Raw genomic sequence first — 24707 nt, 5'->3', positions numbered from 1 at the left:
ATCATCTTGCAATAAATGTTGCTGATACCAAAAGGAAATCCTATCATTTAAAAAAAAAAAAAAGCTAACCTTGGCCAATAATTGTTTGGCTTATCCGAGAGCGCTGTATTTGGTGATTAATAAAAATAGTCCTAATAAAAAAGTCTCTTATAACTGTGCACACTGTTTATACATAATTAAAAAAGTCCATGTAAAAATGAATAGCTAACATGTCCAAAAAATATAAACTATTAGAAAAGTCACACAAGTCGACCTTCAAAAGAAGGTCGACTTAATATGCAAATTCAGTTGCATATTAATTGTTAAAAAAGTCAAAGATTCTAAGTTTATATTAGCAAACCTATAATTAAACTTCAACAGATAACTCAGTCTCTGCGTTAAATATGACTGAACACATCCAATCTCTATGGTAGCTATAATTGAAGTCATTACTTTGAGTAGAGAGGCCTGAAATAAAAAGGTTGTCTTCTAATGAGGATGTCTAAATTGATCCATGAAGCACATTAGCCGGGCAGTTAAGTGGGAGAGCTTCAGATGCCTTTAGTTCAGATGCTCCTTGGCTGTAAACATTATTGATCACAGGAGGGTGAGTATGCTATGCTCTGATCAATTCCGCACTGTAATTTATGCAAAAAATACAACAGTACGCTATTTTTGTTATCTGCAATTTAATAGACAACAATAGCATGTATTAATTTTTGTAAAAAGCGTTTGGCTAGCATCACACAGAAACAGCCTTTGGGGGGAAAAAAAAGTCCAAGACTAACTTTTAGCTTTGCCATATTAATCTGTTAGTCATTTCTCTTTCCTAGGCCCTCAGGCAATATCAATGAAACATGAGTGAAAATAAAATGGCACTTTAACCATTTAACCAATGGGCTCACTTCATTAGGGCTTCCCTTCTGCTCCAGAAGAAGCAATTGCTTCACTTTCAAAGCACAAACATCTCGTAGTTCAGAGCCAAGTGTTAGGGAAACGGAACGCAGAGCAAGGTTAACATTTTAACCGCAGTGAGACTCCTGACATTCTAATCAGGGAATTTGCAGTGCACGGTTAGCAGTGATGGAACAGGGCTCGTTATCAGAGAGGCCAGGCCACGTACCTGGCATGTGGAAACATTCCTCAGAGCCAAAACTCTCTCAACGGCCCACATCCCTCCACTGCTCTCCACGGACCAAAAGAATGAACGACTGGATGTTTGAGTAAAAAGCAGCCAAAGATGATGAGAGACAGCTTTAGAGCTTGAGAAAGATGCTAAAACCAGAAAACTTGAATTTTCCGAATAACTTTTCCTAAATGTATGCAAATAGATGCATAAGTGTAACATAGAAATTCTTCTTTTCACTCCCCAGTGCGGAAAACATTCATTTTAAAATGGCGTGCTACTTTACTTTGACCTGTGACCATACCTTCAAGCTTTTATCTTTCATCCCTGCCGCTTCGAAATGTCCCTTGAACTCAAGTGACAAGCTAATTATCTTCAAGATATCTAATGTGTTTAAAATGTGGAAAATCAACCAGGAGAACATAATGTTTCTGAGAGTAATATGAGACAGAGACAGAAAAATAGTCAAGTGGAAAAGGCATTAATTGCTGCCAATCTGCTATAATTGTACAAAAGCCACATCATAAAGAAAAACAATTTTTTTGCACTTAATAGCATATCTAAGAGCCTGAATTTAGCAGGCTCAAAAATATGTAATTGAGCTATTCACATCGGGATAAATCATCTGCTTTACTCCTGCAGCTCAGGAGAAGAGCAGTCATTCAGTCTTTTCAACTACATTCAAAATTCAACTTCAAGTGACTAAGGAAGTTATCTACCAAATAGAAAGTCAAAATGGGCACAGTTTGGTATGGCAAATAGCACCGAAAATGGCATATTTTATTAGAATCTTATGTGACATATTTTGTTTGTTTATCTTTGGAAAGAAAAAAAAGAAGCTAAGCTCAGACTAGATGTAGAACATCTGTGAGCATCAATTTTGAAATATTGCTACATATTCTATTTTGGGTTGGGTTTACTAGGTCACAAACATCAATATAATTTGATCTAAACCATTTCATTGCTCATCTGGCTACATGTTTTAGACTTATTGTTGTGTTGGAAGTGAATGTCCATTTCCAACACACTTGTTACAATCTGTTGGAGTCACGAGTCTCCAACAGATTTTCTATCTTCTCATTATTTCTGTCCAATCTCCTAATCCACACTGAAGAAGGCATGATGCTGCCACTATTATGTCTCACAAAAGGTGATTGTCATTTGCCAAAATGTTAAAATCCATGTCTCATTTTTCCTTCCCTTTCATAGTGATCGAATCTTTTGTTTTTGCTCTATCACAAACTACCTGTTGTGCATGAGCACCAGCACTGGATTCTCAGAGTATGTCTCCCAGGATGACAGTGATGGGTTCAAATATAACACTGACAGGCCAGAACATTATTTTTTCAAACCAGAAAGATGTGTTGTTACAGTATGATTATCTTCCAGAGAGTGATGAGACATGTTCGGCTGTGACAAAGCAAGGCATTTATGTTACCTGGACCAACATCACAGGACAAACATCATAAAGGAGCCTAGCTAAATCAACAGAAGCAGATATAAACACAACAAAAATAAGTTCATGCTTGATTTTACACCGTGAAACTGTTTAAGCCTAAGTAAACAGCATAAATATCTCACAACAGTGGATGCACTGAATTCCCAAGCAGTGAAAATGGTTTGCAGAAAACAACTCTGTAAACAAGATATATTTTTAGGAATGCGAAATATTAGTTGGAAAAATAAAAAGCAAATGTTTATGTACCCCACTTCACTTTGTGACACAAGACAACTGGTAAGCTGATGCATGAAAGACTGGGTCTTTTGTGGATGTAGATACTGAAACAGCCTTTCACAACACGAACCCTGGAGTAACATTTAAATTGAACTGTCACTATGTACTGGCTTCTGAAATTGCCTGCTTCCATAGTATGTAGACGAAAATGGCATAAAGAACAGGAAACAGTACATTCTAAGCTGAGAACAATATTTTGTCTATTTCTGCTTTTTACTTAAGATGTGTTATTTTCTTTTTCAAGTCTGATATTCTTACCATATGAAGAGAAGGCAGACCATAAGTGGGCATTTTCTAGTAAAGTTAATTGTAGCTGAAAAGTTATCCAAAAAGTATCATTAACATCCACCCAACCACCTACAAAAAAAAGTCATGGATGGTAAATGCTCAGGTGTTTTCTCAGTAAAACTTTGGCCCATATAAGGACAGATTTATCCTCCAACTTTACCTACAGCTCTTGTTACACGCATATGAGCGGTTAGCATTACTACGACAGTGTCTATATGTTCAACACAATCTTAAGCCTTCCTGTTATCTGATGAGAATTTTGCTCTTCCTTTCAACTTTAAAACAACATAAAAAGAGGCATGCCTCACCCTATTAAAAAAAATGTTTCCTCCATTTAAAAAAAAAAAAAAAAAACTTCTCACATCTCTCCCCTTCCTCAAACACATTTGTAAATCCCTGTTATGTGTGGTGTGCCAACTGACCAAAACAAGATCAGATATGAGTTTGTAACCAGCAGGGAATTGATAATGGTTTATCAAATTAGGGGGGAAAAACAAAAGGTTTATTCGAATCAACGGTCCTCTTCCAGGTGAATCTGGACAAAGGGACAAATGAGTATGTATTTAAACTTGGGTGCTACCATTGGATCTCTCAGAGTATTTATTAATAACACTGAACACATCAGTAAACAAGAGCTACCACTCTTGGACACTGAAGCACATTAAAGCTTTAAAATGGCCTTGAGGTGAATATAGCAATCAAATCTGAATCTCATGCCAAAAAAATCTGCAGATATCTTCATCCTTTATTGTGCAACATTTAAGTTCAACAACCTCTTTCTAAAACTACACTGTCAACCCTCTCTCACTTCATCATCAGAAACACTTAAAAGACTAATGTGGCAGCTGATTAGTGTTCACCGAATCTTTTAAACATCATTACTTGTGAAGATACAGCCAATTAAGTCCAGTTTCTCAGTGATTGAGGAATATATAAATGCTAACTGTGCCTTCTATTTATATATAAAATCTTCTTTCAAGTTTAAATAGATCTTTTTATTTTTCCTTCCTGTACAGCCTGTATTAAATTATAGACACATTTATGCAAAGATCCCTCAGTTACAGTTGTTTCTGTCACTTTAAAGCTTGTGTATAATTCTGTTTTCGTTTCTACATTTTAATCTGACTTAAAGTGATGCTTGCAAAGAAAATAAATAAATAAATAAAAATTAAATGGTTTCTGCTAGGCAGAAGATAAGGGCCTTACTTATCTTACCATTCATCCATGTCCAATCTCTACGTATAACCTCTCCCTTTTCTTCACGGATTTTCCAACCATTGCCACTTGAATTCGTTTTCATCTACCGCCTTCCTGTTACTGTTATGTTCCATCAACCTCTTCGTTTCCTTGATCCTCTTTAATTCCCTCCTCCACCATTACTGCGACCCATAGCGCTTTGGCTCTCTGTGCCCTATGGAGTCTATACAGTCTGCACAGTCAGTGATAGAATGCTAGAGCAAAGCCAATAAGACCAACAAAGCTGTTGTATTAGTCTGACTTATTGCAATCTGATACTAAACTAATGTCGCTTGTAACACTGAAGGTCAGAGACACATGCACAACATGAGTGGTGTCCTTATGATAAATCATCCAGGCAGCTTAATGCAATCACTCAAACCTGCAGTATAAGCTTAGATGCCTTGAGGCAGTGATGTGATCTTCAAAAGCAATAATAGCCAAACGAAGACAATTATATAATTAGGTTTATGACAATAGATTGTTCAGCTTACCTCAACAGTTACAGTGTAAATATATAGGAACATTTTAATCGGTCAGATTCTTTGTCTGTGAAAAGAAGTCCAGTGTTTGTTTTGAATTACACAAAAAAAATTTACATACAATTTAAATCAGATATTTACGTATAAAACCGTGCGACTACTTTTTTCCAGACCATTTGGTATTGAAAATCAGATTAAACTTCCTGTTTTGGGTCAGATAAGATCATGAAAATGAATTATATTTCCTGAATAATAAGAGGGAGAATTATTAACATTTTATTAAAATTCAAAGACTTATAACTACATTTCTAAACAATTAGGGAAACTACAAGGTGAGAATGATATGGCTGTTCTAGCTTCCGAATGGTTCAGAGTGTTTAAATAAATTTTAGGCTATTTTCTAATGTAAAGTTAGGAAAATATTTTAAACAAATCATACATATAAAAAAAATGCATATCAACTACTTAATTTGAAGAACGATCAAAAATGACCCTTGCTGATTATTCTGGTCTTTGGCCAACATAAATAATTTTGCTAATTCAAACTGACCAAAACCATAAAAGGTTTTATTAGACTTGATGTCCAGCAATGGGAGAAAAAATAGGTTATATGTATTTTAATAGTTTCTGTAAATATTTGGTTTTAACTGTGCTACATATATTACCCCCAAAATAGAATTCAGTTACATAAATTCTAATATTGTTAGTTTTTTATACTCCCTTTGCTGACTGATTTAATTTATATGTTAATGCATAATATTCTGAGGACGAAAAAAAAATCCTTCGCACACACCCAGTTGGATAAATCAGAAAACAAAAGAAATCTTCTGTAAGCTCACCCAACAAAGCTGACATGTTCTGGAAAATTCTGAGCAGCTCCGGGGTGATGGCTGGGCTGTTCTCCAAAGTCACCAGCCTACACAATGAGAGGGAGGAAATGGGGTGAACACACATTAAGGAGTAAAGGGAAACACGAGAGGAACAAAGCAGATAAGGAATATTAAAACAGAAAATAGGAAGATGATGTGAGAAAATTGTGCAGAAGACACATATTGGAGGTGGCAAACAGAAAACGGGTCGGAAAAATGCAACCGGGCAAATTACAGAGACTGAATGTAGAAGGAGAGCATATGATAAGGGTGGTAAAAACATAATAAATAGGCGAGGAGGTGAAAAGACAAAGTGGTATGAAGAAGAGGGAATGTAATATTAATCTGGTATGAGCATGATTGTCCTGGTGTTTTTAATTTCATTTTATTGGAAGAAAAATTAATTATAAAAAAAATTTACAAGCCTTCTCAGATCACAGAGATTTGAAATGATAACATTTGGGCCGGTCAATAATAGAGAGAAAAAAATTATTCACAATTCTAATGATCAATATAACTTAGAGCCTAGAAACAGACTAATTATTGCACATAAAAGAGCTGTTTTCAGATCTCTTCACTCAAAAAGTATTTTGTTCTCTGATAATATCTTCTGAATTGTCTCTTACAAAGTTGCATTTTTTCCCCCACACATATCACAAGTGTCTAAACAATCAATGTTTTTGTGAAGTTAAGATTGAACCAATCAGGGATTTCCTGGCTCATGCTGATTTCTTGTTGTGCTGCAGGTTCTTTTGATAGAGGTGGCAGTTTTGAACGTAGCAGTAAATAAAGGAATTACAAGATTATTTCCACTACCATAATGCAAAACGACCTCTAAACTGAGCAATAATTCCAGGTTTGGAATAAATAGGTCTAACGTCAAAGAATATGATGTCCCTATTCCAGAATGCCTGAGCCACCATGTTTCAAAGTGTACTCTGGCTTGAATCTGTGTTTGGGGGTTGACTGACAAAATGTCTGTGGCCCCTGGAATAAAAAAAGAAGACAGTTACTTTCATGTTGCTTCACTTCTTTTTAGGCCAGTCAGTGTGTTTTGTGGCAAACTGTAACCTTTTAAGCCATGTCTTACTTTACAATAAGACTCCGAGGGACTTTCTTTTCCTCACACAACCACCTTCTAAATTAGCGGTTCTCAACGTGGGCGGTACCGCCCCCCAGGGGGCATTCAGAGGACGGCAGGGGGCGCTGGCGGACATTTTTACAAAAGGGGGGCGCTGGGATGCCTTTTGGGGGCGTTTATCCACAACAATACCAGTTTAGACTTTGAGCAACTTGATAAAACTGTATTGTGTAACAATAAACCATGCTTGGCTGCAACTGTATCAACTGCAGCTCTTCTTCTATTCAGTGTTTGTAGCTTCATGGCTCCGCTCTGCATCAGTTCAGCGTTACACCGGCTGATGACGCTGCTGTGATTCACTTTGTGTGGTTTTTATGTAGGCTACATATGTTTTGGCAGTTCTGTGATCATGTCAAAGCAGCAATTTATATTAAAAAGTGTTTTATTTCCGTTTGAAAGCTGCCCCTTCCATGGAAGGACAACAGAAAATCGCTCTTATAAACATGTAATTACTAAAATCACGATACCCTCACATTGTATCCCTCTGAAAAATGAACCCATTTAAATAAAGAAATCCCTCCATGGGTGATACCACAATAGAGAGAGTTCATGTTATAGCGTTAACACCGGTGCTGCAAGTGGTCCGACATGAAACGGGTTTGATGGAACAACGGTACCAGCACTTTTAAATTTAAATAATCAGAATACCGAAATTGTTTCCGTTGTTTTAAAAGATTTATGTCGGTCTGCCTTTTCCCCATCAATATGTTTCCCGACCGCCCTGCACCTTAGGGAGTTAAAAAAAAACAAAAAAAACGCAGCGCACATTGCACAAAATTCTGAAACATGAGAAGCGGGCAAAACGGAGCGACGAACTAGATGTGAACTATGGCATAAAAACAGAGAATCCGACGCTGAACAGTGAAAAATCAACACATGATGTGAAACACATGACGATTACGAGGCGCAGCAGGTGATGAGCGAAAATTACTGGTGGTCAATAAACAATAAAATAAATGTAGCAACAGGAAAGAAACTAAAGTGGACATAGCAATAAACCAGGAGAGGATAATACTAATCAAAGGAAACTAAATGGAAATGAATAAAGAACAAAATGCAAGAATAAACTAAGAAACTTAAGTAAATACGGAGGAATAAACTTGTATGGCAAGACCTTTCGAGCAATAATTAATACAGAGGACTGTATGGCAAGAATAAACAGACACTATTTCCAGATAAAAGGTAAAATAATATTGTTGAAGTGCCATGGGCAGGGGCGCAACTACACATTATTCAGGTGGATGCGAAAACATTAATCGGCGCCCCCCCACGAAGGAGCGTAGAAACATACACCCCCCCCCCTAAATAACGCAAAGTGCCAAAATAAAACCTCTCAATATTGCCAAAAAAAATTCAAGTATAAAACTTAGCATTCAAAGGCAAATACAGGTTCCATTACGATAAACAATCCAGAGTTACTGAATGAAAACTTCCTGATAGCATGGCGGCTAGCTGATTACTGCTAGTTCTGAGTGGCTGTTTCTGACTGAGCGGAGTAATTATGCAGAGCAGGGAGGAGATCGATTATTTTTTTAGAGAATATCTGTCTCATGTTAGGACAGCGAAAGTTTTAATACGTATGTAAAATGTATTTTTTTAGGTTAGATGCTGCAGCTTTAAACAGAGGTTCGGTGTGAGAGTCACTACCAGGTGGAGCAGAAGCGGCGCTCCGTCTGTGAAATATTACTGTAGCGCGTAGCAGCGGTTCAACAGCGAGAACAGAACCAGCGTCTTACATTGCAGCTCAAAGACTTAAATAATTTTGCGGGTTATTTGTTAAGCTTTCTGACCGTCATGCTAATCCGGGTGAGTGTTTGTAGCTGTGCGCTGCTTTACCTGCTATCTGATCCTTCGTATGTCTTTTTTACTGCAGTGAGCCTCAATGTAGCCAAACTCCGTCAAGTATGGCATTGTTTTTATGTCGTATTAGCTTCGTTGTCTTGATGCATTTTAACGTGCTTCAATTTTCCACCGCAACACGCAAACATCCCCATTCACTCAGTGCATTATAGTTCCACATCGCTTAGGATTTGTTGCTGCGCGTTTGCGCAGTGTGAAGGAAAGAGGAGACCAGCTGCACAGGGAGGCTGCGAAATGAGATGCAGGTGATCGGTATCGGCAACAAGAGCCAATGATTGCCGATCACCGATCATGCACTTTTTCACAAAAATCGGCCCGATTATGATCAGTGACCGATCGATCGGCACACCTCTAATTTTAACTCATGAGCCAATGTTTAACATTTTCCAATCTTCAGTCATCTTTTTAATTAAAATATGTCACATTTACACAGAATCAACAGCATGCAGGTCATGGCCGTTTTCTATTACTCTACTAAACCTATTAGCTAATCAGTTGTCACAAAGACAACATTTCTCCCAAAAAAGTGACTCATCTGGTTCGTTATGTTACACTGCTTTTATTTTGTTGTAACTATTTACCATAAGTGAACAGATTTAGATTTACGTGACATTTTTCAAAAGGTATTGGTAGGTTGTGGAAAGTTTCACAAACTTCTATAATAAGAAATGAACAGGAGAGATACTTAAGAGGACACAAACATGGAAATAATCCACGAAAGATAAAAGAAAGAGAAAATTACATTGTCTTTGTAAACAAAATAAATGCATACAAAGCAGTGCTGGTCATCAGGGAGGATAAAAGACGGGACAGAGATATGCAGCTGGCACAAAGTCAAAATGAGAGAAAGACAACGTACATTCTTTAGAACATGGAAGAAACTTTCATGTTCCAAAAAGGAAGTTTTGAAGCCTGAAGAAGCTTTAAAACTACTTGTTTTCAAAACAAAGCCACAAAGGGAAGATTGTGGGCAACATGAACATTCGACAAATTCAGTGATCATCGGGCATCTCTGTCAGTAAAAAGAGCCAATTCAAACAAGATGCAACAATGAGGTCATTAAGCAACATTTATCTGTAAGCTGTTTGTAACTGGCCTCTAAACGGGACAGCAAACATTAGCCAGTAAATGAGGCCAAGGAATGATAAGACAAAGAAGATTCATCGTCGATAGGCACTACAGAGAAAAGAGGCAGAAATAAAGACAGCCACAGTATTCATGTGTAGGCGTGTGTGTAAGGGATGAAATGAGATCACTAAGTACTTCATAAAGATCAGCCTCAGGGAATCTCGTTTTCTTCCCTGGACTCATAAATGTTTGAATACGGCATATTTATCCATACCAAAGCTCCAGTCCATCCTCTAGCAGATAGACGTGAGGAGGCTGAGAAACGTCGGTGCTCAGTTGGATGACAGGAAGAAGGAAAGGGTAAAGGTTCTTACTCTCTGCCCCAAGGCCCTGAAAGAACAAAAAGATACAGGAATCAATGCCAAACAGTGACAGCAAGACATGGATGCTTCAAAGTGTTCCCGCGCTTTCTGTGTTTCGCTTTAATTGAAGTTCTTTGCAGCTCATCTGAGGAGAGCACAGCAGTGGAATGGATTTAGACATTGTTTCCAAACCACGTGCTGCCACGCTACATTTTTTTCCTCGCACAAAAATGAGCAGCACAAAATGGGGACCTTTCACGCTGCAAGGCACGTGTCACTACTTCTAGTTTTAATAAGAAGCTGTCAAAAAGAAAAGCTTTTCCAATTGAAGGTCTTTAATTTTGACGCACAATGCTTGTTTTAGGCAGCAAGAGTTGTTTGGACATTATATGTCAATTTGATGACCCTATAAAACAGTGCGAGCCCATTAAGTTTGACTATTTAGGAAAAAGAACATACTGGGGCACAACTACAGGAACTAAGTTACAGCTCATTTCCTGGTCATTTGGACTTTAATGACATTTAAGATGATCTGTGGTTAAGTAGGAAATTAGCATTTTTGTAGAAGTCAAAACCATATTGCTATATAGAGATATGCCGTTGGTGTAGAATGGAGGAAAAAAAATCCACAAATAGAAATGCTCACCATAATAGATACTAATTGTTTCACTACGTAAGATTTAAGATGCAAAATACCATTTACCTCAGCTAGTATTTCTTCACAAGGATTTTTGCTTCTGTTCTAGGGCTGGTACGCACATCAAAAACCATCTCCTTTTTGAGTAGTATGATGGCCAGGCACTTCCACAATTTTAATTCTTGTATTTAACTGTTTGAAGACATGAAGGTGGCACCTTCAAGCATCTTAAAATTGTACCTAACAATGAACTCGACTTGTGGAGGGTCTCTAATCTTCTCATTGATTTTTTTAGATTCTTCCATCTCACAATAAACCAGTGTATTTATGAGCTGCCTTTATTAATGGGTAAACCTTCAGTTACCCATAAAGTTGAAAAATAAGAGGAGCTTCAAAAGTCATGACATTATCAACTGATTACTACTATTCATTGTTTGAAAACTAATCCAAGTATATGCAAAACATTCTTATATTCTCTAATTCTGCCTTTAACTTCATGTAATCCTAACTGAACTAAAAGGGAAAGCTTAGTCTGATTTAATTTCAGATAGTGAGAAAGGAAGCTTAGGAATGTTTTATATGCACTGTGTAAATATCAGGTTTCTACTACTGCATTAAATTTGGTTTTTATAGCAAAGTTGTTCTTATGAATTATGCACACCAACATAGCAGGTCCATTCAAACTTATCTTCAATATTTAACACACATGCCCTCAAGCTCCTTTCTGTTGATGAAAACTTAACCACTGTCACTGACTCTTAAATACATCCAATCCCTTCACATTTCATTTCACTTTATATATTCAAACAAAACACTAGAAGTCACAGTGAAGAATTGGCAAGAGCGTGTTTGTTGGGTTGCATGATGGGGGGCTAAAGGGAATATTGAAGCAGCAGAATTAATCCGTGTGAAGGCAATGAGGATCCAGAGTAGTGTTTCAGAACAGTCAACAGTGTTTCTATAATGGCACGACATTAATTTGCTCCCTCTTGCATTTATGTGGGTGTAAAAAGAAATGAGAGTGTCACTCAATCTCCCGCTGGAGAAAACTTGTCTTACGGGCAAAATTCATCCATTAAAAACAAACGAGTCAATACTGCAGCTTTTATGAGGTTAATAGTTGACTTAATGCCATGTGATCATAAGAAGACAAGATTGGTTTGCTCCAGTGCCAGATGGACTGAAGTTTAATAGTCAAAATAAACACACTGAACAGATCCATTTCCATTTTGCTGCAAGACCACTGATCCAATACTTCACAGCGATGCAACTATCTTTGACCTTTGCCATACCATCTAAATTAGTTCTGCTTGTTTTTGTTTTATAAATGAAGACCATACTATGTCCGTCAAGCCAAACAGAGAAAATGGGCATTTTGTCCACAGTTGCACCATTGCAAAAGTATTCACATCTCTTGAACGTCTCAACATTTTGTCTCTTGGGATCCCAAAAGTTCAATGTATGTTACTGGATTTTATGTGAAAGACTAACACAAAGTGGTGCCTGTACAGAACCAGCTGTTTTGTGAAGACTTCAGAGATTTGTTAGAGAAGATTAATAAACAGAAAGCAATATGAAGACCAGCGAAAACACCATACAGGCTAGGGATATAAAAACAAACCTAAACCACATGTTCCAAAGAAGTTGAGACTGGGCCGGAGGTTAATTTCCCAGCAAGAAACAATACTATACATGAGGCCACAGCTACTATGGAATTGTGTAATATGCGTTAACAATTGCCCTGTCAAAATCCAGACCTATATTTGATAGAGAACCTGTAGTGAAACTTGAAAACTGATGACAGACACTCATCCATCTAGTGTCACTGAGTCTGAGCTAATTTGCAAAGTTGAATCCCTTCACAATGGTATCCTCTAGACCAGTGTTTCTCAACCTTTTTCGGCCCAGCGCCCCCCTAGCCTTTATCCAGGTCCCTCACCGCCCCCCACCAAAGAATTTGTAGGCTACTTTGCACGGACTATTATTTTATTATTAATATTACTATCACTATAGTAGATGTTTTAATTTGTATGCTTGTTTCTGTATTTATCATCAAAAATAATTTCCCAGAGAACAAAAAAGCCATGGGAATAGAAATTATTTTCACAGGTGTCTACGAAAAATGCAATGAACATTCAAGTTAAAATTGGTAGGCCTAACAGCAGCCAGAGTGGAAAAATATTCTTGTTCTTTGCCATTTTCTAGTTGTTAAATCTTGCACAAAATGACCAGATAAAAGATGTACAGCAATGCCAGTTTAAACTTTGAACTATGTCCAAACGACTGAGCTCTGCAACATTAAAACATGGATAGAACTGTAACTACATTAATCATAACTCTTCTTCTCTTCAGTGTTTCTGTCAGTTTCTGGTGGTGCAGCTCTGTGGTGCCTTCAGGAGAATGGGACATCAGAGTATCATCCAGAAAATTTCACCCACATGGCATTTATTGTGCAAACCAGAGCTTTCAGTGAAAAAACAAAAGTTCCAGGTCCTTTTAATACAAATATGAGAAAGAAACATGGATTATATCTTTATATAGACCTGTATATTAATTTATAGATTAATAGTTTTACTGGACAGAAATTACAAAGAACAAATCTGGTTCTTAATCAAATCCTAATGAGTCAAATTAAAAGTGTCATGGAGCCATCAGCCTCATGACATTAACAATGACATGAAAAATAATACTGAAGAAATAAATATATCAAATCTAATTAAAAACATAAATAAGTGATCAGTTCTTTACTGTTATGATCTGTAAGATATATTTATTCTCAGTACTAGAAGTGGTCTCAACAAACCCATGACATTTCAACAATATAATTTTATCTTTTATCTGGAAATAGTGTCTGTTTATTCTTGCCATACAGTCCTCTGTATTAATTATTGACCGAAAGGTCTTGCCATACCTCTGTATTTACTTCAGTCTCTTAGTTTATTCTTGAATTTTGTTCTTCATTCATTTCCAGTTAGTTTCATGTGATTAATATTATCCTCTCCTGGTTTAACATTATGTCCACTTTAGTTTCTTTCCTGTTGCTAGATTTATTTTATCGTTTATTGACCATCAGTAATCTTCACTCATCACCTGCTGCGCCGCCTAATTGTCATGTGTTTAACATCATGTGTTGATTTTTCTCTGTTCAGCGTCGGATTCTCTCTTTTTATGCCATAATTCAAATCTAGTTAGTCGCTCCATTTTATGTCCCGCTTCTCCTGTTTCAGAGTTTTGCGCAAAGTGCTTTTTTTTATTTTTAAGCCCTTAAATGTGCAGGGCGGTCGGGAAGCGTATCGATGGGGAAAAGGCAGTCTGACATAAACCTTTTAAAATAACGGAAACAATTTTGGTATTCTGATTATTGAAATTTTAAAGTGCTGTGGTGCCGTTGTTCTATCACACCGTTTCATACCGGACCACTTACAGCACCGCTGTTAACGCTATAAAATGAACGCTCTCTATCGTGGTATCACCCATGGAGGGATATCTTTATTTCTTTATTTAAATGGGTTCATTTTTCAGAGGGATACAAAGTCAGGGCATCGTGATTTTAGTAATTGCATGTTTACAAGAGAGATTTTCTGTTGTTCTTCCATGGAAGCGGGCAGCCTTCAAACGGAAATAAAACACGTTTTAATATAAGTTGCTGCTTAACATGATCACAGACCTGGCAAAAATACCAGACAAAGTGAATCTCAGCAACGTCACCAACCGGTGTAACGCTGAACTGATGCGCCGGTGAAGCTACTAGCAGGAGCGGAGCGGAGCCAATAAGCTACAAACACTGAATAGAAGAAGAGCTGCCATCAATACCATTGCAGCCAAGCATGATTTAATGTTAGTTACACAATACAGTTTTACCAAGTTGCTCAAAGTCTAAACTGGCATTGTTGTGCATTTAAGGTGTAAAGTTTACCTTCGACCAAACGCCCCCCAGAGGAATCTCAGCGCCCCACTTTTGTAAAAATGTCCGCCAGCGCCCCCTGCCGTCCTCTGAACGCCCCTTGGGGGTCGGTACCGCCCACGTTGAGAACCTCTACTCTAGACACACAGAGCTCATAGAAACACCCCCCACCCCAAAAAAAAACCTCACAAAGACTGCAAAATGTGGTTCTACAAAGTATTCAGTCAGAGGACTAAACACACATTCAAGTAATTTTGAATCAACCTCAGAGTTGCACAACTTTGTGGTTATCTATCATAAAAACTCCTCCTTCTGAAAAATACGCAAAAGCTACTCACTTGAACAAAAGGTAAAAAGGCTCAACTGGCATGAACAGTTTATGCACGGTCCTGCGTAACCCAATGCCGTCAAGCAACTCCAAACTCATTTGTTCAACTTCACGAGTTTCACTTAGTTTGCCAGATGTGTTCTCGTTTTACTCTCAATGGGAGCTTGTCATAATCATCTGCCACTATGAAGTAACGCAGCCGAGCCACACAGGGGTCCAAAACATATTGAAGACTAAGGCGGGCAGCTTCATTCCTGTGGGTAACAAAGTTCATGGAAGGAGCTATTTTTTCTCATTACCTCCATGGCAAACTCAAGTGATGTTGCAGCAAATTATCAGAAATGACAAATCATAAAAAATGTCTTGCAAGATGATGCGCTGCACTGCCAGAAGCAGGCATATTATACATTTTGCCAAAGTATTATGAACCCTCTGAGTTTCTGTAAGAGTTTTAAAGTAGGAGTAGGGAAAAAAAGAAACATCATATGCATGATTATAAGAAATCAGAATTCCTGAAATGTGCATAATGTAGGCCAGCAGCCAGAAAAGGAAAAGTCATGAAAGTGCCAGATGTACTAAACATAACCATAGATCACAACAGACGGCCTGGTATTTGTGCTTGACAGAACATGCGCATGCAGAAAATACTAAAGCACGAAATGCATGGCGAAGCTCTGTACCTGCACCAGGTGGATTAGTGTCGTCAGTATGGCACATCGAAGCATGTTGTGTTCTTCAGACTGTTTCCAGAGCAGGGGCAAGTACTGAACCAAGCAGCCTACATACGGTCGGATCTGGAGAGAAAAACAAAAGATGAAATGTAAACATCACTGTGAAAATTCACAGGGAATGACAAATATATTTGATAGAATGTGAGTGAGAAATTTGATCTGAATGGTCAGGGTAACTACAAATACATTAATTCAACTGCATAGAAAATAACTAGCAGATAACTAGCTTAATAACTAGCTTTTAGAATAAAACTGGTGTCATTTTCACGACTTTCTATAGGTCAGTGTGATCACTAAAAATAGACTTTTTCATCTTCATGTTTTTATAACAAGAAATCAAAAAGTCCAAAGGAAACCTGAAACAGACTAGAAACACAGAATGGCCTCCAGACAGCAAAGTGCAGCGCTGACAAAGCGCAGCATAATTCTCTGTGGGAACCATTATCAGTAAACAACAAGGAAAATTCTCTGAGCAAAACACCAGATGGACCAATCAGCCTCTTCCAGTCATTACTTCTAGGAAACGGGTGGGTTATTGCACATTTCAAAAACAGCATCCGTGATAGCAGAAATAAAGCTAAATGTTTTGTACTGGATTTAATGCAACATGTACTGCCATACCCTTCAAATTAAAGTGTGTGGTTGTGGGTAGCCTTTGTTTTCACCAAAGAATACTCAAAACTTCATCTTGAAAACTCAACTTATTGAGGTGAGACGACCTGCCTGCACAGAACACCTGTCACACACTAAGTACGTAGCAGGTTAGCAATCAAAAATGCGACAGAAAGTTCTGACTTGTTCAGGAATCAACTTTCTTCTTATAAGTACATACTGATTCATCACTAACCTATGAAACAGTGATAATAAAAGAGTTGACATTATTTTTGATATACGATTCATATATATGTATATTTTTCTTACACTCATAAATCCTAAAATCCTCTGACAGCGTCAGCAGAATCTGTAGATCCACAGCAGTTAAAATACAAAATGTAGCTAATCTCTTCTTTTCACCCAAGAAGATCATGTTTCCATCTCCTCCAGTCCCACGTGTCTACCTGTCATGCCAGGCATGTCCTCCCTCACCACATCCATTAATCTTTTCTTTGCCCTTCTCCTATCTGCCGGGCAGCTCAGTCTTCTGCATCCCTCTCTCACACGCAGACCGTATCTCTCCTCGGCACATGTTCAAACCAACTCAATTGTGACTCTTATTTTTAAACAGAAAAGCCATACAGGAGCAGCTATTCATGACTACCCTAGCCCAATCCCGGTGGTTTAAAAGCCAAGTCAGCTTCCTTTATCTACTGTTGTTTTGCAAGAGAATCTTCATGTCTCATTTTTATTGCAAAACAAAAGGCTGAAGAGTGTTTGACTTTATTTAAAAAGTGTACTTCGCTTTAATGACTTGATACAAAAAAGTAGAAAAGTGACAAATGCAAAGACAGAAATTTACAAAAAGTGTAATATTGACAAACTTGATCCATTTTCCTTCAGAACCCTTCTGCTGCTTGATTTTGACACATTAAAGAAAAAGTATACATGATCCTCTGAAGCTTGCTTACCAAGTAGAAAATAAATAATTGTCTAAATAAAAATAAATACCTAAATAAACAAGATACCTGTCCTGCTTTAGTTTTCACACCATACGTGTGTTTTTTCTGAAGTTTTCTTCATTATAATCATGGGGAGATTTTACTAGCCGTCTTTAATACATCTGACCAATGGTGTGCAGCAGCATGTGGGACAATGGCAGTGTTTCATTAGTCACAATTGTTTGAGAGAGCTTCAGCCACTCCACCACTTTCTCTGGCCTTTCAATAAAATCTAAACCTTGATACAAAAAAACTGCCACATGCTTGCTTGAGTCTCACTGTAAACGGAAATATTTGAAAACTAAAAGAACCAAAAGTAAAGCAACTTAAGTAAGACAGTAAAATAATGGGAATATTAAACACATTTGAAAGTGTCTTCCAACTAAGACACTTAGTTGGAAGACTAAGTGAATACGCAGATAATAAGTCTGCGTATTCACTATCGCGTTGTTCTCCTTTATCTTGTAGTTAAACAAAAAAGGAAAATGTTGTGACTGTTTATGTAATCTTGTAAAATGTAAATCAAATCTTGATGGAAATTGACCTCATAAATCTTATGGTAGAACTGAATTTAGGACCTTAAAGAAAGGTCATATCCATTTTTACTTTGACTTTTTTCTAACATTTCATATCCTCTTTAGTGGCTGTGTTGCCGAGGTGCAAACCCAACACGCGGATTTTTTATTTCTTTTTTGCTCAATTACACCTTAGTAAGAAGCGGGTTAGGAGCGGAGGGAACAGTAAATACAAAAACACGACATACAGCCCCGAGGAGAGAGATAAAAAGTGAGGAAAATCAGACCCACTAACCAGCCTAGGGTGACATTTGTGAGATTGACAGTGAAAAAGGAGCTAAATCTCATATCTGTCATCGTGTTCATTTCAACTCAAGCCGCACTCATGGTTTCATTGCCGAGGCTTTTTTCCCCCCTCAACTGCTGCCACTCTTTGTGGGTTTGAAATCCCCTGTGAAGGGATCTAGAATATTAATGGGACTTCAACCGACTCCAATAGTTTAGCCAATGCCAATGACTGGTGAAGACGTAACCAAACTGACAGTTCACCAGGATCAAAGTAATAAATTTGACAGATATAAGTCAAGGAATCATGTAGGCAAAGGTACTTAGAATGCATCTTTAAAAAATATATATATCAAAGAAAAACAGTAGGGAATCCAGAGGATGGTCATTATTTTTAGGACTGACAGTTAAATGGATTAAATTGATGCTCAGAAAAAATGGCATCCACATGACCATAAAAGGAGTGCAGAGAGATGACTGTACCCTCATGGAAAATGAGAGCAGACATAAGAACAAGCGCTGCCTGGGGCATGTGATTTAAAAAGAATCGGGCTAAGTCGCACTGAAAATATCACTGAGAAATTATGCATGTCTGTCTAACTGAATAGCCGTGTTTTTGTTTTGTTGGCCTGATCCGGGTGTTGCAGAAGGTGACAAATGTTTTGCATCTTGGTGTCGCTTGTTCCCCTCCGAGTACAGGTCAATAACTCCTGCTTGTACAGTTATTCATCAAAGAGTAACTAAATTTCTCCCTTGCAGAAGGGCACCTTTCTGTTCACCACAACTTCATTTGTCACACTTGAGACATGTACAAGTGCCAATAAATGTAAATATCATTGCAAGGTTTCAGTAATACAATGTAGAAGAAAAGCTCATAATATAAACAAATTAGGTACAGAGTGGTAGATTTTATTTACAGCTTATAATTTTGATGATTACCTCTTACAGCTCTAATTAAATTAAAGTTCCCAGGACAGCAGATCAAAAGAGGATTTTTTTTTAATAGAAATCTCAACCCACGGAAAAATATGTCCATATACTGTGCAGTATATGCAGTCGGTACTTTTTCTGGATAATGTTTTGCTTGAATTGCTGCATCAATGCAGCCTGAGGCACTTCTGAGGTGTCAGGGAAGCTAACACAGCTTTAATAGCAGCTTTCAGCTCGTCTACATTGTGCCTCGGGTGTCTCTCATATTCCCCTTGACAATGTTCCTTGACGATGTTCCATGGGGTTGTTTGCTGACCAATCCAGTTCAAAACTTGTGACTGTCTTTTAAACTCTTACTTGACCAATTTTTTTCTACCATACTTCTACTTTTCTCTCAACTTTCCATTCACATATGCATGGATACAGCAGGGTAAACGGACCAATTTTGCTGGTTCTATGAAACAGTACAATGTGCCAAGAAATCGGATTTTGGGTTTTCATAAGCTACAAGTTCAATAAACAAGTTATCACTCCGAGTAACTTTTTCCATTCATTCTAATTAAAAGCGATTAACAAAATTAATGTTTTAATGGTTTTCTATATTACCGAGGGTTACCAATTTATAAAAGTACAACTGGAACAACAATCCAAAAGCTTCGTCAAATCTTACCTGAGTGTTGACTCTCTCTATGACGCAGGATATAACATGGAGAACCTGCATCTTAGTGTCACACTCTGTCACCTGCTGCAAAAGCTGGAAGAGCAGTCCAAAGATGGACTCCAGGTACTAAAACAGAGACAGAAGATGCAAGACATTTGAGACTAATTGTGACAAACCAACAAAATAAGCTTCATTCATTAGTGAACTTAAAAATCTATTTCAAAAAAGTTAATTCAGATATTATACTCACAGGGAGGAATTGTTCTGTCCGGAACTCAAAATCATCAACAGGTGATCCTGAGTTATGGATATAACTTTACTGCATTGGACAGACTGAAACCAAAACAACTTTTATTTGCTCTGCAGAGATGCAATAAGTCTTCAAAAATAAAATATATCAGAATCAAAACTTCATTTGTTGGAAAGTTTTGACATGGGGAGGATATTCAGCTTCAGTGTTGTTGCCGTTTCAATCCGCACCTGTGAGGGAGAGAGAAAAAAGAAGCTAATTTAAAAAAAAGGAACATTCAGCAGTGCCACTGTATTAGCACACAACACTTTTTTTTATATTGAAAGCTGCACAAAAATGGAAAATAAGCTAAGTTTATAGAAGTTTCAGGTGAATCAAACTAAGAATAGTATGTCCCCGTCAGTCATTTCATAGCCAACAAATATAAAACAGCTGCATAAAAGAATGCAACCAGAATATGAAGAATAAAGGAATAAAGAAAATCAAATTGCCCTGATTTATCACCTCTTTTAAAATGAGTTCTAAAGTCTATGCATCTTTTGTAAACAACTTTCAAAAACCTGAATGTTTTCTAAAAATTATATTTATTCATTCATTCATTCCCCCAAAACCACTACAAACATAAATGAAAGAAAAAAATGTCAACTGTGACAATTTACTTTTTTGCTAAATTACTGACTGTAATTTTTAATTGGATAAAACTGAAACAATTGTTATTACTGTGAAAATACATTGAAACTCAAACAGCTGCACACAAAAGCCCATACCAATTTATTTTAAACTTTTGGAAATAAAATTCCTAGCTAAATAATTTGTTTTAAAAGATGCGGCAGCACATTGTCTATATATCACCAGTATAACCTAGCAGAGTCTCAGTAGGGGCTGGAAACATCCACCAGGGAGAGAAATCAGATGGCAGAAGAGATTAAAGGAGGTAAATGAGAACAGAGAAAAGTAAGGAGGTGAGAACTCAATTACTGCAGATCCTTTCAAGCAAATAATTCATGTCTCTGTGGGTGTGACAGAGAATGTAATTTTTGAATCACAGTGCAAGCAGTCCTGTGGATAAAATTTTTTTATATACAATGTGTGTAAAAAAATAAAAAATAAAGTTACCTCGGCTTTACTATTTTGCTCAAAATGTAACTACTGTGTAACTGACCACACCCAAACCCAACGCCATAGAACATTTTTATTCATCTACCCAAGTTTATTTGGTAATATCACACAACCTTGCATTTCTTCCTGACAACACAAACCTTCTACATCAACATTTAAGGAAAATGGAAAAGCAATTTCAGCAACATGGCTTCAGTTACATCCACAGTAAAGAACATGATCCATTGTTTTACTTGCATCAATCATGCCTCTCAACACATCGGCGTCAGTGAGGTCTGCAGAGATTGTCATTTGTTTCTAGTTTTCCAGCTACACATACCATCAGTCTTTGTGCAATTGCCAGCAGGTCAGAACAGTTGGTCCTGGCAGCTGATGTTAGCTTTTCCCCAGAACTGATGAAAGTGATAAGTCGTCTTCTTTACTGGGCTGAGTCACTTGCTAATCCTGCTGCAGATGGTATCTGCTATGACTCCCAGGACTTGATCCAATAGCCTTCACCAAAATATTTTGATAAAATGTACAAAACTCCAAGGCACTGATCAGTTGCTAAAAAGTTTCAGAAGAATGTAAGCATCTGTGTTCGGTTTAAGTGTAAATCACGGATAAAGAAAAGTTAAAGATTTATTTTATGCAAGTCTACAGATCACTTTAACTGATCATTTTAATTATAAAGGGAGAAAAAAAAACTATCCAGGTTAAGCTGAAAAAAAAACTATCCGGGTTAAACTGGCCAAATGTTAATTAGTAAGTACACCATAACCCCCGACTGATCACTTGACCAACTCCATGTTTAACTATCAGTATGAGGTCAGCAGAGCCAAGCTAGCCTGAATATGCTGAGGGAATTTTGCTGTAGACTTCACATGGGAAGAAAACATGAATGAGTTGCGGGAGGTAGGCTGGCCATGATATTGGATGGTGGGTGGAGCCACTGACCATCATAGACAGACATGATGCCTTTGGATCGTCCCATAGTGAAACACCAAGGAAAGTTAAAAAAAGAAACCCAGCTCGGTTTTCAAAAAATTATTTATTTTGGATTTTAATGATTCACATTTCTTTTATCCAAGGTTTCTTTTTTAATGTTCAACATTTTCAGACTCATTTTATTTATGCATTTATTTTTTTATTACCTTACTATATCTGAATGTTGAATTCTAATCTCTGTGAGGCCATTGAGGCTGTCTTGAATTTCAAAACTGCACAAATAAAAGTTGACTGAAAACTGCTCAGTCGGCAAAGCAAACTGAAACAGAAGAAAACTGACCAAGAACTTGAAAACAGCCCAGTGAAAGACTTATTCTGCAAAGCATGGCTGTCATCCTTGCAGTTGTAGCATCTTTCTAATACATATAGTCAAATTTCCTCAAGCTTAAAGAAAAGGACATAATCACTTCAAAGCAATCAGGACTGCAGCCCAGGAGGAAGTTAAGTTTTGATTCATCTCCTAATAAGCGTTCTTCCATCTCAAGCTATATATGGCAGCTGATATTTCTAGGCGGCAAGAGAAGAAGAGTGTGAACCGGCCTATCGAGTCTTAGCTCAGCTGTGTTATGGCTATGAAGGCAATAAGTAACAATTTGCTCTTTATGAATAAGATGCAGGAGAAAGCTCCCTGAGATGAGACATTAAAGGCTACTGCTGTGGAAAAGGCGAAAAAAAAGAAAAGATTTTAGCTTTTATCCCAGCTTTGCAGTTCTTAAATTACCACCACAACTTGGAACAAAATCTTAGTAGGAATAAAATCTCTTAGTTTCAAAGCAACAAGTATCAAAGTAAATATATATTTTCAAAACTAACTGGACTGACTGATACATTGTAGCTTTATCCATTACAATCATTAAAAGTTTACAATCAATAATTTATTATAACCAAGAGTATCAAAGTGGCCCCGGGAATATTGATCGGAGACCACACGATTGGTCAGCTCACTGGTGATGCAAGAGTAAGACTGTGTGAAAAAAGAGCACTGAAACTCAGAGGCATAATTACAATCATAAACCTTAAGGCAATTTGCAGCATGAGTAATCTTCATATCCATTAAGCTTCACTGAAGGACAAAATGGTGGTAAATGAAGTATACTATAACTGAATATCATTGTCCGTCTCTAAATGTGTCCAGTATTTATGAGGAGTAAAAATTTAATTGAAAAATCAAGACCTCAAGGCAGAGAGTACTTTGTACACAATTGCTCTAAATGAGTAATGTATATAAGATCATATTATTTAAAAATTTAACTGCTCACTCATTCTCTTTAAGAGAAGTAGGTGTAGACTGTTTGGTGTATTTAAATACACCAAGTTTGAACATCAGAGTCAACACAGAAACAACATTGGTACTGGTTATTTTTGCAGCTTTAATTCTACCTCTGTAATGCAAACTATGATTATCACTTCCAGGCCTTGAAAGAAACACTAATTCCCTCGTGCATTTCAGTGTCAATTCCCAAAGAAAGCCTGATGATAATGGACTGGTTTCTGGAAATAAAGCTTTTACAAAGTTGGTTTCAAAACTGTAAATTAATCTTACCTTATATAAATGTTTCAAAACTGTCCAGGTGATGCACAATGGATCAAGTGCAGCAATTTATTTTCCTGCTCCCTTTAAACCACCAGTGATACATGGGCTCCTAGGTTAAAAGTTCACATCTAGATTCCATATAGATATCAAATTAATGGGATTTTTTTTTTTAGTGGGGCAAAATCTGTGAAAGCAGGAACGTGTCATACATTGCCGTTTTAAAATTGTAAATCAGCAATGTTTTGTTGTTCCATAAGATTGCTAAATGATTGAACATGATAAATCTTCCATCACCACAGAAGCCATGCAATTGGGATCGGAGCAGAACAAAACGTCAAGTAATTCTGCTTTGCTCCACTTCAATAAAAGAATCAGAGCTTATTTGTAAAGATGCCTCAGTCTTGTGTGTGTTATAATTATGTTGAAATCTTAACATCAAGACAAGTTTTGAGACAAAGAATATTCTTAAGTCAGTTTAAAGATTAACAGTCCGTGTAAATAAAATGTATTGGATTTGTCCATTGCTCATCTCTCCTTCCCGTTTCCTGAATTTTGCCCTGGGAATTTTGTCATCTGGCTGGGCTGCAAACATACAGCTGTCTACACGTACTCTACCTTGATGTCAGTTGCACATCAAAATTTAATGTCCCTCCCGTTTGCAGAGCATTATAAAATTCCACCTGGTGGCTGTTCCGTTGTCTTGCTGACAAGCAGACCAACCACTGTCAATGGATACCTGTACCACATTCTTTGCCTTAGGCAAAGAAAATTTTATTATCACATTACATTGTATTATGTGTAGCAAAGGGATTCCAAATAATTGTGCATTTCAATGGTTCTTCCTTCAAATAATGAAGTAAGAGACAGAATTAGACAGGGATTTTCAACAAAGTGGTTCAAGAAGACAGACTTAACTTGATTTCCTTTAACTTCAATCTGAATGCCACAAAGAATCATTGACATCCTTTCCTATAAACCATTTAAAAATAAGTCATCAATCAAGCTCTCTGCTCATGAAATTCAATAGTGGCAAAATGCAATTTGTGGTGAGGCTGACAATGAAATAACACTTTTCCCACAATAGG

The 24707-nt window shown here is 37.2% G+C and overlaps 1 protein-coding gene across 2 annotated transcripts in view; it reads right to left on the bottom strand.

Moving 5' to 3' along the window:
* ipo11 (importin 11) overlaps positions 1-24707 on the bottom strand; it is a 114726-nt gene that overhangs the window by 44828 nt on the left and 45191 nt on the right. For both annotated transcript variants that reach the window (XM_008418338.2, XM_008418339.2), the window contains 6 exons: positions 20179-20212; positions 19983-20023; positions 19742-19858; positions 15696-15809; positions 10059-10174; positions 5686-5762 (listed from right to left, as the gene is read on the bottom strand). In XM_008418338.2, coding sequence (XP_008416560.1) covers positions 5686-5762; positions 10059-10174; positions 15696-15809; positions 19742-19858; positions 19983-20023; positions 20179-20212 — 499 coding nt within the window. The remainder of the gene's footprint in view (positions 1-5685; positions 5763-10058; positions 10175-15695; positions 15810-19741; positions 19859-19982; positions 20024-20178; positions 20213-24707) is intronic.

Source organism: Poecilia reticulata, chromosome 9 (assembly GCF_904066995.2).
Source record: "Poecilia reticulata chromosome 9, P_reticulata-male-v2, whole genome shotgun sequence".
Taxonomy (NCBI): domain Eukaryota; kingdom Metazoa; phylum Chordata; class Actinopteri; order Cyprinodontiformes; family Poeciliidae; genus Poecilia; species Poecilia reticulata.
The sequence above is the reverse complement of the archived record's forward strand: the minus strand, read 5'-3'. Positions and strand labels throughout refer to the sequence as shown.